Raw genomic sequence first — 18,069 nt, 5'->3', positions numbered from 1 at the left:
ACACCAGCATAATTAAGGGAGTGCTATTATATTTTGTATAGTAAAACAGATAAACTTGTAAAACAAGTAAGATTGTAGCATATAATATTGTGTTGATTTAGCGATTTGCCTTTTATAATTTTTAGTTGGGTTTTCAGTAATAAACTTATAGAAATAGAAACTTACTGAAATACTGATTGGTTTATAAATAGTACTGTAATTGGTAAAAGGAGATGAAATAACTTTCATGGAGGAATTTTTTTTGTGGATTGTATAATTTATGCGTGTATGCTTCTTTGATTAGATAAACTACCAGCTTCCTCTTATTATAAAGCTTCAAGGCAGTTTACACTTAATCATATTGATGAAATTAGGTGAGTAGTCAAGATTGAAGAATATAGGACCTAGTTTATCATTTGTTATCTTCTCCAGATTTATATCAGGTTACGTGAAGTTAAAGTAAATACTTAGTCAACGGTTTACATATGAAGTCTTGCTAAAGCATTAAAGTCAAGACTTTCTCAAAGGTTTAAATATATATTTTATTATTTTAAAACATTTTAAGGAATTTATATTTATTTTTATATTAGCACCTAAATGTACTATGTAGGTAAGGTAAGAATACTGATTTATTGAAGTTCTTTCTGCTCTTCCTATCTTTCCTGCTGGTGTTAGCTATCAAGAAAACAATTATCTTTTGGCTTTGTAGCTTTATTATTAAAATATGAAGTTGTAAGTTGTAATTTCACAAGTTATTTTTCCTTCATTTGAGAATGAGCCAAAAATGAGGCATGGGGAAAATAAGTACTTTTATTATACAATCATTTTTGATGGATTATTTGGTAAGACACTTTGAAGCAGGAAAATAAAACATTTAGCAGTTTGCCTCGTTAGTATTTGTTAAAATGGGTAGCTTGGTTTCTAGTCATGTCATAAATCAAGTGCTATTTGAAAGAACCTTTTGAAAGCTATTTAATATTTCATTTAGATTGTTGTTTTTATTGCAATTGAGAGAAAATTATTGGACAGATTTTTTTTTAATGTCTTTTGTTTTCTTGAATGTGAATTTTTGTTTTCTTTCTTTGTTAATAACATTTTATTAAAGGGGTGTGCTTGGGTGGCTCGGTTGGTTAAGTGTCCAGCTCTGGATTTCAGCTCAGGTCATTGTCTCAGGGTCCTGGGATTGAGCCCCGCATTGGGCTCCGTGCTGGGTGTGGAGCCTGTTTAAGATTCTCTCTCCCTCTCCCATTGCCCCTCCCCTGCACGTGCATGGGTGTGTATGCTCTCTCTCAAAAAATAAGAAAAAATAAAATATGAACACATGGTGGGTCTGTTTGGCTTAAACTTGCTAAAAGTCACAGATGATACTTTAAAAAGAAAATATGTAAGCCAAGAGAAAGAGTAAGGGGGACACCTGGGTGGCTCAGTCGGTTAAGTATCCGACTTTTGATCTCACCATTCGTGAGCTTTGAGATCGAGCCCCGCATCCGGCTCAGCACTGGCAACACGGAGCCTGCTTGGGATTCTCTCCATGTCTCTCTCTCTTTTTCTGTCTCTCTCCCTCTGTCTCTTCCCTGTTTGTGTGCTCTCTCTCTCTCTCTCTCTCTCTCTCTCTCTCTCTCTCTCTCTCTCAAACAAACTTGAAAAAGAGAAGAGTAAGGAACAGGCACTTAGCATATGATAGCTCAGATATGTGGTGCACAGTGTGCTCCGTTTAAGGAGATGCCACTTTCATCCACATGGAACCACTTACATGAAAACATGCAGGTGTGGAGATTTCAGGCCCCCCAGTCAAGTCCTAATGCAGGTGGGGAGCACTCTTCTGCATAAATCTGTACCAGCATGTGGCCCCATTTCATTTATGGACTCAGAACTCTAAGCAACACCTACACACCTGGCAGACACACACCTGTTGCAATGCTCTTTGGGCATCCCCTGAGGTTTTCTCTCTCGGCCTCCATTCCCACCCCAGCTCTAAACCTGACACCCTAACCACCCTCACTCTGAACCTGATTTCTAGGGAGCCTGGGAGGAAAGGCCTGGAGAAGGAATGTGTACATTGTGAGTGGCATATCTGTTCCTCTTCGGGTTTATGTGAAAAGACTGGAATGCAGATGCATGTGTAGGTGCAGTGAAGACTGCTTCTCTCTTGGGCTCAGTAAAATTCCTCTGGAAAGCTCTTCAGGTTGTGTAGTATTTCTTTTTGAGAAAAGGGGAGGCTTTTTTCTAATTTGCAGGAAGGTACTGCAAAAGCTAGACCCTATAGACGATGGGCCTATGCAGTGTTTTTCAGGGCTCAGAGTGGAGTCCTTTGTAGCCTACCAAGTCATTTTTTAGAAAGCTGACATTTTCTTAGGAAAAGTAAAACAATGAGATGGGTTCCAATATTTTGAGGTTTAGATTAAGCCTTTTTTAAATTAATATTTTGGTTTTTTCATTTATTCTTCAATATTGTGTATGTGCTGCAAGGCTGGTACTATGTCAGTTCATCTTAGCTAACGTTTAAATTCAGCTATTATTACTTACGCCTGCTAAATGTGCAGTTTTGTTTTTGCTTTGTAGCCCCAGTTTACATGTGGCTCGTTTTGAAGCATTTAAAGCAAGAAGAATGTTGTAGGATTACTACAACTTAAAATCACATTATGAATATAAGTAGTAAATAGTTCTCCAATACAAATATGATGTGTGAGATTGCTCATTCTATTACATATGAATCTGCAATGTGTGATTTTGCAGAAGCTGTCAAGAAAAAATGTAAAAAAAAAAAAAAAAAAGTCAAGTTTGATGGTGCATACCTGAGTCGGATTTTGATGGACTTGTAATTTCTTTGCCCTATGTTTTGTCTGTCATGGAATTTTACGAAATTTAAAACCTTCAGAGCATTTGTGTTTTATTCTAAGTACATTCATTGTTAGCAGTGAGATCTAAAGTGCTCCTGTCTTTGCGTTTAGCTTTTGATTCATCTAATCATGGTGAAGGGACTGGCTCTGTCAATTTCCTTCCCGGTGACTATTGGCAAAAATTTCTCAGTAAGTGGGGGAGGGTCAGAGAGAGAGGGAGACACTGAGTCTGAAATAGGCTCCAGGCTCTGAGCTGTCAGCACAGAGCCCCATGTGGGGCTCAGACTCATGAGATCAGACCTGAAAAGAGGTTGGACACTTAACTGTTCAGTTCTTAATTCGTAACAGCATTTATGTAAAGAAGAAGAAACTTCAGATAGTGTCTCTGAACTTTGTCTTCTTGAAAGGTGTTACAATACTTGAGCAGTGCAATGCATTGGGGATGCTTCATTTCACTCTTGTGTCTGTCTTCTAAGCAGGGCCCTCATTTTTCCTTTTAAAAAATCAATTTAGTATTTTATAGCATAGGTAGGAATAATGAACTAATTACTAGAGTAATGAAATAGCAAAATATTTCAACATATAGAAATATAGCTAAGGTGTCCTAATACATCTTAGATTTATAAAAGGGTACAATAGGGCCATATGATAATTGCAAACAAGAATGTTTATATTCTATTAAAAATAAGTAAAATTGGTCTTTGGTTTTTTTGTAAGACTGCTAAGAAAAAAAAAACAAACTGTGAAACAACACTCCTCATGAGTAGAGGTACTAAAAAAGGAAATTCTGAATATAAATTCGGGTCCAGTGAATCCTTCTGGTGTATCAAGAAATGAAGATGTAATAATTTTTGCTCTTTGAAGATGCTTATCAAGGTTTTGATTTTATTTATTTTTAAAATGTTTATTTTGAGAGAGAGATTGAGAGAGAGAGAGAGAGAGAGAGAGAATGAACAGTGGAGGGACAGAGAGAGGGGGGTGGGGGGAGAGTCCCAAGCAGGCTCTGAGCTGTCAGCGCAGAGCCCAAGGCCAGGCTGCATCTCAGGAACTGTGAGTCCATAATCTGAGCCAAAATCGAGAGTGGGGCGCTTAACAACCAGCCAGCACTCCTGATTTTATTTTTAAGTTTTGGTTTTTTTTTTAATGTTCTCTGAATTATTTCCTCCTCTTCACAGAATCAGGTTTCTTTTTCTCCCTCCTTCCTTAACTCTCTCTTCCCCCTCTCCTCCCTTTCCCCTCCCATTTCTATTCCCTGCCCCTCCCTTCTTTCTCTCCCTCTGCCTCCCTTGGCCCATTAGTCTGTCCTTCCCTCCTTCCTGCCTGCCTTCCTACCTTCCTGTTTTCCTTCCTTCCTTCCTTCCTTTTTATTTTTGCCAGATATTTATTTTACCATAATTGTTTCCTGGCTTTACATTTTAAAATGTAGGTATGGCTTGTTTTAGGTTATAAACATTCATCTTGTTTGCTTTGTGTATAAGTACTTTGTTTTTCCATTCAGTGTTGATTACTACAGCTTTGTAGTCTATCTTGAAATCTGAGATTGTGATGCAGTCTTAGATTGTTCTTTTTCAAGATTGCTTTTCCAATTGATCTCCTCCTTGAATGGGAAATCTGATAGAGACAAATAGTACTTGCATAGGGCATGTTGAATGATAGTGTCATTCTAGGGTGGGTGAAAAGAGGGCTGCCCATCAGGCTGTAGGACCCCTAAAGTGATAACATGGAAGGATTTATTCTGGGTGATAACACCCAGGTTAGAAGACTTAGCACCCTCTGGTTAATCAGTGAAAAATGTCCTTGGAAAGCAGCCTGTGTTCCTGGAAGTGCTAGGTTTAAATACAGTGCCGCCCTACCTGAAATCATTTTCCTGGGCAATAGAGGTCAGGACAAGTGGTTACTGAAACAGTTCTGTATGTAAACTTTTAATTAACCTTGATTTGGCTCTACTTTTCACTCCCACCCTTAATCCCAGTGGCTTCTATCTTTATTCTAGCCACTTTATACTGTCTTTTGGATTTCAGCCTCCCTGTGTATTTTATCCCTAACCATTTGTTTTCCCATCTTCCTGTAACATGTTGCTGCCTTCTCCCCTGCTCTGTCACTCCTTCTCTCTTCTCTTCCTTCACGTTCTGGGTTTATTCTTTTCTATCCCAGTACTGTAATTACTAGGGTACTGGGAAGGGCTAAAGTCAACACATTTCCTCAGTGTGCAACTTTCTGAAACATGCATATCTCAGAGTAGCATCTATTACAGTTTTTACTACCACCAGTATTTGAAGTTTTCATTTTCATAGCAACCCAAGTATTATTAGTGGGTTTTGTTTGTTTGTTTGTTTGTTTGTTTGTTTGTTTGTTTTTGCCAGTTTCTTGTTCTAACGTGTAATCTTCTGTAAGGAACTGGCAAATCCTCATTTTTTTCTTTTGAGTTTGTTTTTGTTACTATAATTTTCTAGGAATTGTTCACTTGAATTACATAGTCACTGTGAAATTCTGGATTTTATAATCAGTTTTCATAGGATTTTCATGCAGAATATTGATTTTCCATCACATTTACTTCAAATACCTTCTAGTCTTTTGTTTTCACCCTAACTTTTATTATTTTATAAATTATGTTATTTGAATGTTTCATGATTTCTAAATTTGAAATAATATAAAAGTCATACCCCTCCAGATAATTTATATTAATTAGGATGTTTATTTTTGTTTTACTAAATTTTCTAAAATTTTTGTGGAATACTGTTGCAAAATAATTTGGCAGTGCATTTTGAGAGCCAAGAAAATGTCCCTATGTTTTGATCCTGTTCTCAGAAGGCTTAATTAAAAGGAGGGATAAAAATTTGTTTGGTGTTTTGAATTCACCCATATTCTTATTTTGTCAAATTCTTTGAAATACCAAAAGGTAAAATATTTTTATGTTTTCCAGATTATTGCTCAGTTGTAACAATTGTGGACCAGACAAATGTAAAGTTAACTTGCCTGCTCTTCAGTGGAAGTTACGAAGCCCTACCAATAATTTATAAAAATGGAGATATTGTTCGCTTTCACAGGCTGAAGGTAAAATTCATACTTCCCAAACTCATATGTATTTGAAGAGGGCTCTGTATTTTTCATTAGTACTAGTTAGCACTAATTATGTGGTTGCTGTGGTGGAACATGGCATCAGCCATTTCAAGAGGTAAGAAGAAATGTAAATAATACTAGACTTCAAATAATGAATATTAAGAAATCTCCTCATTTGGACAAACTGTGTGCCTTCCTTCCACAGAAATGTGTTAGTTGCCATGGTTAAGACTAGTTGCATTTCCTCTTCTCACTTCTAAAGATAGATTGATGGTTTAAAGGTTTTCCAGGTAGAGTTGGGTTTAAAAAAAAAAAAGCCCTAGACCGCTGGGGTTTTGTTTTACTTTTTTATTAAAAACTTACACAAAGATTGGGAGATTGTGTTAATTCAAGTACAGTGAAAGCATTGAGATGTGAGTATAAAATCAAAGTAAGTTGATCTTTATGAAAAATGTATTAAAACATGAACATATTTCAGTTCTTACAAAATTATGCTAAGCAGTTAAACAAGTAAAGGTAAAAAAAACCCACCTTTATTATGAAAGTACAGCTATTAAATACTATCTGATTTTTTAAAAAATTCAGTACTGTAATATTTTCAGTCCGTAGGTTTTAAGTAGTTTTGTCCTTTCATCTTTTCCTCTTGTTACATGAAGATTTCCATGCAACTCTTTCATTATCTTGGTTGTCTTTTTTCTTCTCATGCTTCAGTTATTCTGTGTCCCTCATGGTCAGTGAGATGCTCATGAAGTGAGCACAATATTCTGGGTGTGTTCTATTCTTAGTTTCGGTAAGAATTAGCTATCTTGATCTCTTAAGGCCCTTTTCCTGAGAATAGAAGAGTAGTAGAGAATATTTTTGTAATGTTAAAAGAGAAATAGAAATATTATCATCGTAGTGTTATCATTTCTCACATACTGTTGTTTCCTATTGTATTTGTATTCCGAGAGTGCACTCTTCCCTCCTAATGTTTTTAGTTGTTATTCTTGCTGTTGTTTAACTGAAGTAGACTGTACATCTCTCAGTTCACAATATAAGTATAGTCTGTAACTAGCACTCGGAAACTTCCTTCATACCCCATCCAGGAATAAATACTCTCATAACTTCAAACAACATACATTAGTTTCATCTCTGTTTGCTCTTTATGTAAAGAGAATAGACTTTAGGTTTTGTTTTGTTTTTAATGTCTGGCTTATGCCCGTGTGATTCAACCATGTTACTGCGTATAATTTTACTTTGTTCACTTTCACCGGTAAGTGGTATTCCGTCGTGTGAGTGCATCAGAATGTATATATTTTGTGGAACGTTTAACTAGTTTTCAGTTTGAGGATATTATGCTGCTGTAAACAGTCTAATATCTTTTAGTGAGTATATATATTAATATTTTTATTAATTAAAATTTACTAGATAAGCTAAATAGATTAGATATATCATGTTTACTTAAAGATTGTGGAACAATATCAAATGGTGAAACCTGTCATTTGAGATGCACAAGAAAACAGTGTGAATGGGAAAAAATATATTTATAGAAATAAATAGAAAGGACAAGAGTTTTTCCAAATTTGATGGAAAACATTGACTTACAGATGTTAGAAACTTGGTGCACTCCATGCTGGCACCTCAGAGAAAAAGCATATCTAAACAAGTCACTGTGAAATCATTGAAAAAGATTTAAAAAATCTTGAAGTGAGCTGGCAGAGAAATAACACATTCCACATAAGAAACAATACCAGCCATCTTTGATTTCTTATCTGAAATGATGGCGCCTGAAGAACAAAGCAATGATAAAAGTGGTGATAGAAAATGTGTTCACCTGGAATTTTGTATCCAAAGAAAATATTTTTCAAAAATGTGAATCCCCAGCCAGTGTATCTTCAGTACAAGTAAACGCTAAAGGATGGTATTCAGGACAGAAAAGCATGCTACCAGCCAGAAACTTTTGATGGTTAGGAAATGACCAAAACTAAAAAAAGAAAATGGTGAAAGATAATGTTTTGTATTTCTTCCCAAAATTTCACTAAAAGATAAATGGCTATTAAAAAAATAATATTGGAAGATGGAGTTTATAAAATAGTAGAAAAATATGAATGATAGCATAAAGGATAGTTGAAAGGAATTATACCACTGAAAAGTTATTATCTTCAGATAATACTTTCAATAATACTTTCAGTAGAAAGTGTAAAACAGGATATGGGCAAGTGGAAATGTGACCTGGAAACTAGTCATTATGTAGTAGAACAATACTGATTCCAAATAGACTTTGCGGTAAAGATTCATTCATAACTCAGAGGAAGTAAACAGAACACTAATAAGGTCAAAATAAGATGGGAAAAGAACAGTAGAAGAACAAAATTTTTAAAGAGCAAAAAGGGGGGGGGGGATACAAAAGGAAAACAAGACAGTAGACTTAAATATAACCGTATCAGTAATTTTATGTAAATGGACTAAACATTCCTTTTGCAAGGAAAAAAAATAGACCAAATAAAAAAGCAAGAACAAACACCACTCCCTACGCAAAATGAAGACACAGGCAAGTTGCAAAACTGTAGAAAAGATATACCAAGCAAACAATAAGCATAAGGAAAATGAAATCACTATATTAATATCAGACAGAATATTACAGATTAAAAGGGGGGGGGCATTTCATAAAGACAAAACGATTGCTTTATGAAGAAGATGTAAGCATCATAAATGCATATGCATGTAATAGCAGAGCCTCAGAACCTGAAAGCCAAAGTCTTTGTCACTGTCTTGCCTCTCAGTCAGACTGATGAAACCTTAGCCTCTTGCGTTTTGTTCACTTTGAAGTCCTGTATTTTAAGTGTTCTAGTTTTCCTCGTAACATTCATAAGTAATTGTCACTATCCTTTTTCCTTTTGTAAATTATACCTTAATAAGAAAAGTAACAATTGTGAAAGTGCAAGCTTGATAGGATCAAGGAGTTGACCACCTTTAAAAAATAGAAATAAATGTTACACAGTGGATCTTGATATAGCCTGGTTGATGTTATAATTTCATATGCTAATTAAATGAAATATATTAATTGCTTATATTCTTTATTAACTGTGCTGGCAAGATTTTATAATCCCTCAAGTATCTTACTTTTCGGGTTCTGCATCAGTAAGCTATTCTGTTTTCTACTCTGCCCGACTTTCTTAGATCCAAGTATATAAAAAGGAGACTCAAGGTATCACCAGCTCTGGCTTTGCCTCTTTGACATTTGAGGGAACTTTGGGAGCTCCTATCATACCTCGTACTTCAAGCAAGTATTTTAACTTCACCGCGGAGGACCACAGAATGGTAGAAGCTTTACGTGTTTGGGCATCTACTCATATTTCACCTTCTTCAACATTAGTAAAATTGTGTGATGTTCAGCCCCTGCAGTATTTTGACCTGACTTGTCAGCTCTTGGGCAAAGCCGAAGTGGATGGAGCATCATTTCTTCTAAAGGTAGGTATTTTAATACTTGAAATTATAAGTTAGCACCACCTACATATCTTTAAAGAGCTTATAGCTCAGCATTCTGAAGGAATAAGTATGCCCACTATTGTATTATATTAAGAACTTTAAATCTAACTTACCATTTTTGATGAGCATAGATATTCATGCAGCTCTACTCTTGAACTTCTCTTTTTTTATGCATCCAGAGAAAAATAGTATTGTCAATAGTTTAAATATAGTTTATGGTTTATTTATATATTTCTTATTTTAATATTAATAAAATATGGAGTTGTTTTCTACTGTTATATTTCAGTTACAATTTTACGTATGCATATTTCTGCTTCCCTGTCAAGATAGCCTTGCTTCTCATTTATTTTCTTGGCTCATTGATGTTGGCTTCTCTTCCCATGTCATTTCAATGCCTGCCTCATGGGTAGATCACAGATGGTTTTGAAGTGTTTATTTTTGTTCTTGTTATGTTTTGTTTTTAAATCAGAAGGATTTTAAAAAGTAAAGTAAGACCTATCTAATCTTTCTTTACACCTACCCCAATTTACTCATGAATAGCTTCTGAAAAAGACAGTTGTCCAATATTAACCTCACCTACCCACCCTAGTCAGAATGCATTTAAACGAACACTGCTTCAGCTCCACACCTATGGTTATTTCTTTAGCTTCTGACTCTTTGAAACAACAGGACAAGAAACTGTACCGTGGCACTTGGACAAGTATTGGGTTTAGCATTATTATCATTTATACCTTGCCCTTATTAAGGAGTTGGTGAAGATAAAAGTTATTGAATGAAATATGAAGTTTTTAAAGTTGAAAATAGCATACATATATACATGTGAAATACTTTGAGAAAAGTAATGACATGCTGTAAAAAAGGTAGGTAAGTCAAGTATGACATCTGAAGTTAAAGCAAAGTAAAATCATCCAAAGTTAGAAGAAATCATAGGTCAGCCAGTCATACTGATCACACTTTGGATGCCCAAAGTGACATCCTTAACAGTTGAACATTTGACAGGCACTGAATACTTCCAATGGCATAGAATATGCTGTGCAGAATATACTCCATCTTTTCACTGCTGTGTAGAAAATTCTTAAATCCTGGGATAAAATCTGCCACCTTTTAGCTGACATGGCAGAATGTACGTTCATTCTAAAGCAACAAAACATATGCCTGCATTCCATTTTTATAGATAGCCTTTTCAGATAAGTGAAAACAGCTTTTATGTAGATGTTATTTTAAAACAGCATTCGGAAGTGAATGTAAGGCTTTCTTGAAGACACTTTAAATCTCAGAAGTCTGTGTATATTCTTTGACTCAACAATTTTATTTTTGTAAATTTATTTTTGTAAATTTTCTAAATTTACTTCATAAATGTGGAAAAATGAATTTAAGAGAATATTCTTAAATTGCAGTAACAAAAATTAGAAAACTCATACTAACAATAGAGAATTAATTGTGTGAAGTGTTTCCGTATTATGGAATACTCTGTTACAATAAAATGACATTGTAGATGTATAGTTACTAAGATAGATATTTATAGTATTCTGTTTAGAGATTAATGCAGTTTTATATACTAAAATGTATTATATGCATAGTAAAAATATATTAGGAAGAATATATAGCGATATTTTACTCATTACCTCTGGAAAATTGAATTTTGAGTGATTTGTTTTTCTGAGATTGATTTTCCTATCACACAGCAGAAATAACTTTTTAAATTATGTTTTAAGCACAAAAGGAGCCAGACATTATTCCAAGTGAGTTGTGGAAAGCATGGAATGCAACAACATAATTATTTCCAGTGTTTGGGCATCTGGTCTCATATCCAGTCTGAACATGGATATGATACCAATATTGATTCCTTTATTAGTAACTATGATACTAGTTCATTTTAATCATACCAGTAGACATGTTACACCAATAATGTATTAAAACAGTAATACACTGCAATCCATGGTTAATTTTAGAAATCAGAAATTTAAGGAATTAATTTTAGGATAACTTTAGGAAAATTACATTCCTCTTGGTGAATGTTCAATACATTTGTGAAAATGTTTAACAAATTATGTCAAATGTTTAGAATTAGAAGTATGCCTCCTTAACTTGATAAAAAATTTCTCTTGTAATCAAACAAAATATTTAGTGTTCAAATTTTGGAGTCAGTAATGCCAGGAACAAGACAAAAATACCCACTATTTTCTGTTACCTAATGTTTTTCAGGAAATCTTAAGAAATTCACTAAGAAAAAAAAGAGCTATAACTCTTTAAAATTTTTTTTTATGTTTATTTTTGACAGAGAGAGACAGAGCATGGGTGGGGGAGGGGCAGAGAAAGAGGGAGACACAGAATCTGAAACAGGTTCCAGGCTCTGAGCTGTCAGCACAGAGCCCGACACGGGGCTTGAACTCACGGACCGGGAGATCATGACCTGAGCTGAAGTCAGACGCTCAACCGACTGAGCCACCCAGGCGCCCCAGAGCTAGAACTCTTTTAAAAGAAAGAAAAAGAGAAGGTCATTAGTCACAAGATGTAAAACCCAAACAATGAACTGAAAGGCTATTTGGATTAATAAAATGATTCAGTGAGATAACTGGTTTAAATATTAGTAAAATGTAGCTTTGGTACCTATCAGTAATAAATAGAACATATACGTGAACAAAAGTTCTTTCAAAGTCACATCAACTGTGAAACAAGCCAATTCATGAAAGAAATCCCTGATATTCTGTGAAGAAAACTACAAAACTTGGGGTGCCTGGGTGGCGCAGTCGGTTGAGCCTCCGACTTCAGCCAGGTCAGGATCTCGCGGTCCGTGAGTTCGAGCCCCGCGTCGGGCTCTGGGCTGATGGCTCAGAGCCTGGAGCCTGCTTCCGATTCTGTGTCTCCCTCTCTCTCTGCCCCTCCCCCGTTCATGCTCTGTCTCTCTCTGTTCCAAAAATAAATAAACGTTGAAAAAAAATTTTTTTAAATAAAAAAAACTACAAAACTTCATTGAGCATATTCAAATATTTTTTTATTCTTTCTTAAAGAATAAAATGCCATTTTAATTAAAACCAAATTTTCTAAATTGACTGTAATTCTAAAATTTATTAGAAACATTAAATGGTCAAGAATAAAACAAGAAAAGCTTGATTAAAAAAACTCAGATATCTGATATTAAAGCATATTATGAAGTTATAGTAATTGAAATTATAGTGTGATTAATGAAAAGATTAGGAACCTCTTACACTGTACATACAAGACATACATGGTAATAACATAACATTTCAAATTGATGAAGACAGATTGCTAAATGGTGATTCTTACCTATTTAGAAAAGAATCAGATCTGTACATAAGATGCAGATTCCTAACAGATTAAGTTTTGATACAAAATTACAAAAGTTCCAGAAAACATTAAAAAAAAAAAAGACTTCTAGGTGATTAGAACTGAAGCATAAAAACAATGTAGCTACACTCTACCCTCTCAGCCCCTCCCCCAAAAGGCTGGGAGATTCATCTGTAAAGTTATTTTAAAGTCACAAAAACAGTATGCACAAAAACAGTATGAAAGAACACATTCCAGGTGGAGAAAAAAGTTCGTGACATACACTGTACCTGCTCCCAGAGTGTGTATCCTGGCTCTTTGAATAATTTAGGGAACGGTGAGTGACCCAAACTCAGTGATTGTTTATTTGAAACTTGGAATAGTCACCAACGTTATTCAGTACTTCCTCTGTAAGCTCACACTGGCAGACAGCTGAAATGAGTGTATTCTGTTCAGAGAGCCTGTTTCTCTTGTCCAGCCAAATTTCTCACATGCAGAGGCATTCTTATCTCGTGCCAGATGTCTTTTGTCATACCCTTTTATAACAAAGCACAGCCATCTCTTCAAAGCCTAGCACAACACAGGCTAGCTCACACCCTAAGGATAGGGTAGCACATACTCCTCCTGTGCCCATGTTCCCATCCTCATCTTAATGTAGCATTCGTAGCAATCCAAGATGTCCTTTCCTTTTCCAGCACCCGCGATTTTCATTCATTTCTGTTCATAACCTCTAACTTGAACAGAACGTTCCTATCTGTACTTTTAAAAGCCTCTTCCAAATGAAAACAAAGTGAAAAATAAGCAAAGGTTAGAATACATTCCTAAAAGTTAGGGATTTATACTTAAGAAAATGAGCAGATGTAGTCATAAAGGTGTATTTTAAATTATTTAAAATAGCAAATCACCAGTACAGGGATCAGTTTAATAAATTTTTGTATATCCACAGCATAAAATGAAAGAAGCAATTGATGATCATATTTTAGAAAAATATTTATATTAGCTGATAAATTGCTCAACAGTAAGCTAAGAAATGCAAAGCAGAATATAATGCCAGTTAAAAACAGAAAAAGACACATAAATACACAGAAGAAAAAAAAGATAAAGAAATTCAACAATGTGTTAGCACTTTTTCTCCAGGTAGTGTGAATTTTTTTCTTTATAGTTTCTACATGACCTATATCTATGTCGTCCTTTTACAACCAGAATATACACCATTTTTAAAGTTTAGCAGATATTTGGGGGAATACATTTAATACTTGTAAGTTGTATTACCGGAAAATAACGTTCTTTTTAAAGTCTCCACTGTTGCTCAGAAAGATCATTAAAGTTTGCTTTACCCTGTTATGGCAGGTATGGGATGGCACCAGGACCCCATTCCCATCTTGGAGAGTCTTGATACAAGACCTTGCACTTGAAGGAGATTTAAGTCACATCCATCAGCTACAGAATCTAACAATAGACATTTTAGTCTATGATAATCATGTTCAAGTGGCAAAATTTCTGAAGGTGATGTTGAGTAGCAATTGTTTTCTATTTTGTGTTTTTATAAATGTGGGGGTAAATCACATTTATAGATGATATTTGAGGTCTAGAAATTAACTCCAAATTTATTTTTCTTTAATTTTTATTTGTAAAATGTATTTAAAATAAATTATTAGAAAAAGGAAAATATTAGAAGATTTCATTAAATTATAATGGCTTGAATAACTTTTAAAAATTAAAGAACATTTCCTGGATATTTTAAGACTGTACACAACTTTACCATAAAAGTAGTAAGGAAAAATGTTCTGGTATATGGTTGTATAAAATGTTTGTAAACTTAAACATTTAAGCTTTATAAATTGGGTTTTGAAAATTTAGCCTACAACTTTCTACTCATTAGTTTAAGAAATTGTTGATCCACCTCTAATATATGTCATAAATTGTGTGTGCTTATACTGTACAGTTTATTAGAATTTGCTCACTGCTTTTGAGTTACTGGTTTTTTTAGGTAAAAGCTCACTGTTGATATGTGGCACTTCTTGATTATTAATATTTTAGGGAATATTTTTCTTCATTATATTGTGTCTTTTATTTGGAAGCATCTTTTCTAGCAACATATGGCATCATTATAACAACAGTGATAATAGCAACATTTGTTAAACACTTCAGATGTATTTAGCACTATCCTGTGTAGTCAGTATTGTCACCATTCCCGTTTTACATATGAGAAAACTGAGGAGTCAGCTGTTAAGCCCAAGATTTCACGGCTACTTGTATGTGAATCTATAGTGTTTGGTTTCCAGAGCCAGTCCTTTTAAGCAGTATAAAGAAATGATTTTCTTTATTGCAAATAGCTTCGATCCTACCTTTAGGGAGTTATACAGCCTGCTTATAGAAAGTTATATGGCCTACTTATAGGAAGAAAACAGTAAAAGTGAATTGCAGCTGTTTTCAGTCTGAATTTTATGCCCAGTCTCCCTTTGTAAATAAATGTTCTTGGAGAAGGAAATAGTTCCTCTAACACTGCGTTACAAATAAGCCCCCCCAGCTCATCGATAAATGAGGCTAAAGTCTGGGTCCAGGAGGGGTGATAACTGAACTTGCTTGTCCTTTATATGTGTGTGTGTGTGTGTGTGTGTGTGTGTGTGTGTGTGTGTGTACACGTTTTCATACCTAACAGATCAGAGAAAATTGACTGTTGAAAATACATTTTTGATGCTTCTCCCTGATTTTGTCTACACTGATTATTTCAAAAATACACATAATGATAGAGTCAATTCAAAGTCTTATTTTTATTTATTTATTTATTTATTTATTTATTTATTTATTTATTTATTTTTAGCGTTTATTGATTTTTGAGACAGAGAGAGACAGAGCATGAACAGGGGAGGGTCAGAGAGAGAGAGGGAGACACAGAATCTGAAACAGGCTCCAGGCTCTGAGCTGTTAGCACAGAGCCCGATGTGGGGCTCAAACCCACGAACCTTGAGATCATGACCTGAGCCGAAGTCGGACGCGCAACCGACTGAGCCACCCAGGCGCCCCTCAAAGTCTTTTTAAAATACAGATAGAGTTCTTTTTTGAATGAAAAAGATTTGCATTTTTTTTTAGATTCCGCTTTCACAATTTAATTTCCTCTCTTTCCCTATGCTGCATTTATACGTTTTCCTATTCCCTCTCACCGGTCCAAGACTTGAGTAACACCTAGCACAGTGCTTTTCTTACAGTAAAGATGAAGTAAATAGTATCTGCTAGTGAATGAACAAATCAATGAGAGCTGTGAATTTTTTTCAGGTCCCTTTTTGTTTACCTTATCTTACCCACTAGAGGGTGCTCTGAGCGCACATTGCTAAGAAAATATAGGGCACTTAATCTTTTTCTAAAGATATAATATTACATTATTTATCTGCAGTGTAATAGAAAAATGGAAGGGATTTTCTCTGTATAAGTAAGGCAACTGTAAGCTTTTAGTTAATGTATATTGACATCACATTGTATTTATACTAAGGAAACCTCTATACCATTTCATATTAACTTAAGAAATTCCCAGTCAGATGACATTAATACAAATGAATTCTTATCAACGCTTGAAGACAACTGTTTGAAATTGCATTTTTATACTGAAATACATGGAACACATGTATTTTTGTTGCATAGGAACAGGAAAAAAATATGTTTTTAGTAAAGAGAAGACAGGGCAATCTAAGTATAATATAATTGGCTTTTATATGCAGTACATTTTACAGTTGAAATTGCCCTTAACATTCTTCCTAAATTTTGCTTTTTGAGTGTTACACATTCACACATTCACAAACCCACCTATATGTGGGCACACACTCATGTCCACAAGCACACACACATCGCAAACCTTTTGTCTAGAAATTAAAGCAGTGTATTTCTAATCCCCAGTCTTATCCTGACACAATTTAAACATAATTATAAAAAATATATAGTCATAATTATGTTTTGGCCTTCAGTGACCCAAGAGCTATATAGTTTGGTTATTTTCAGACATATACAGGCAATTAAAACTATTAAAGGGAACTTCTCCATAGTTTATAGGGAAGATTTAAATTATTTCTAAAGGGATAGTGATTTCTTAATAGCTACATTTGCTTTGCTTTTTTATTTTGCTAGCGGGGAGGGACAGAGGGATAGGAGAAAGTCTTCAGCAGACCCCTTGCTCAGCATGGAGCCCAACACAGGGTTTGATCTCACGACCAACCATGAATGAGATCATGACCTGAGCTGAAATCAGGAGTTGTAGGCTTAACTGACTGAGCCACCCAGGCACCCCTGCTTTACTTCCTTTTTGATATTCACTGAAAGGGATATTTATCACAATTTGTGAAAGTATATTTTTATAATTTTTGGTTATGACTCCCTCACTTGTAATTTTAGAATCTTATCACATTACTGACAAGACTAAGCAATGTGTGTCTATTATAGTAGAGCATCTGGCACATTTCATGGTATATTTAGCCAGCTTAAAAAAATACAATGCTGCCTCCAGAAGGAATTTGTGGAAATAACAATTTGTCATCTTGATAGCCTATTTATATAAATAAATTCTTTCGTGGTCTTTAAATATTGTTTTATTATGAAATATAGTAGTGGAAAAGATAGTGTAATAAATACCCATGTGCCTACCATTCAAACTTAATATTTTTAAATGTTTTGCCACACTAATTTCAGGTGCTTTTAATTTTTAGGACATAAATCTCTACATGTTGAGTCTTCTTTGTACCTCTGCTCATTCTCATGTTTTGCTCCTTAGTATCTTTCTATTTATCCTAACATGTAGGCATATACACCCAGGTTTATATGCTTTTATTTTAATAATGTACTTTTTTCTGAAAAATGCATAAGGTATATATATTATTCTGTAATTTACTTTTTTCTTTTATGTTTTTAAGATATATCCATGTTCATACAAGTGTCTGCGTTAATACCAGAGAGTCTTAATTATTACAGCTTTATTTATTTTTTTTTTTTTTCAACATTTTTTATTTATTTTTGGGACAGAGAGAGACAGAGCATGAACGGGGGAGGGGCAGAGAGAGAGGGAGACACAGAATCGGAAACAGGCTCCAGGCTCCGAGCCATCAGCCCAGAGCCCGATGCGGGGCTCGAACTCACGGACCGCGAGATCGTGACCTGGCTGAAGTCGGCCGCTTAACCGACTGCGCCACCCAGGCGCCCCATTACAGCTTTATTTTTAAATGATTCTACAGATCAAGCAAACCTTCCCCACCCCCACCCCCCCACTCCCGCAGTTTAGTCTTCAAACCTGACTTGCTGTTCACGTCTGCATGCATTTTCAGATCAGCTTTTCAAATTTCATGTAAGACACTGGAGATTTTGATTAAAATTATACTGATTTTAAAAATTAATTTGGGGGGAAATTACTGTCTTTATAGTGTTAAAGCTTGTTATTTATGAATATGATATC

The 18,069-nt window shown here is 34.8% G+C and overlaps 1 protein-coding gene across 3 annotated transcripts in view; it reads left to right on the top strand.

Moving 5' to 3' along the window:
- Window positions 1-18,069, top strand: part of POT1 (protection of telomeres 1) — an 82,844-nt gene that overhangs the window by 36,343 nt on the left and 28,432 nt on the right. For all 3 annotated transcript variants that reach the window (XM_043589395.1, XM_043589397.1, XM_043589396.1), the window contains exons 8-10: window positions 5,743-5,873; window positions 9,039-9,329; window positions 13,986-14,141. In XM_043589395.1, the coding sequence (XP_043445330.1) occupies window positions 5,743-5,873; window positions 9,039-9,329; window positions 13,986-14,141 (578 nt within the window). The remainder of the gene's footprint in view (window positions 1-5,742; window positions 5,874-9,038; window positions 9,330-13,985; window positions 14,142-18,069) is intronic.

This window comes from Prionailurus bengalensis, chromosome A2 (genome assembly GCF_016509475.1).
Source record: "Prionailurus bengalensis isolate Pbe53 chromosome A2, Fcat_Pben_1.1_paternal_pri, whole genome shotgun sequence".
NCBI classification, from domain to species: domain Eukaryota; kingdom Metazoa; phylum Chordata; class Mammalia; order Carnivora; family Felidae; genus Prionailurus; species Prionailurus bengalensis.
The sequence above is the reverse complement of the archived record's forward strand: the minus strand, read 5'-3'. Positions and strand labels throughout refer to the sequence as shown.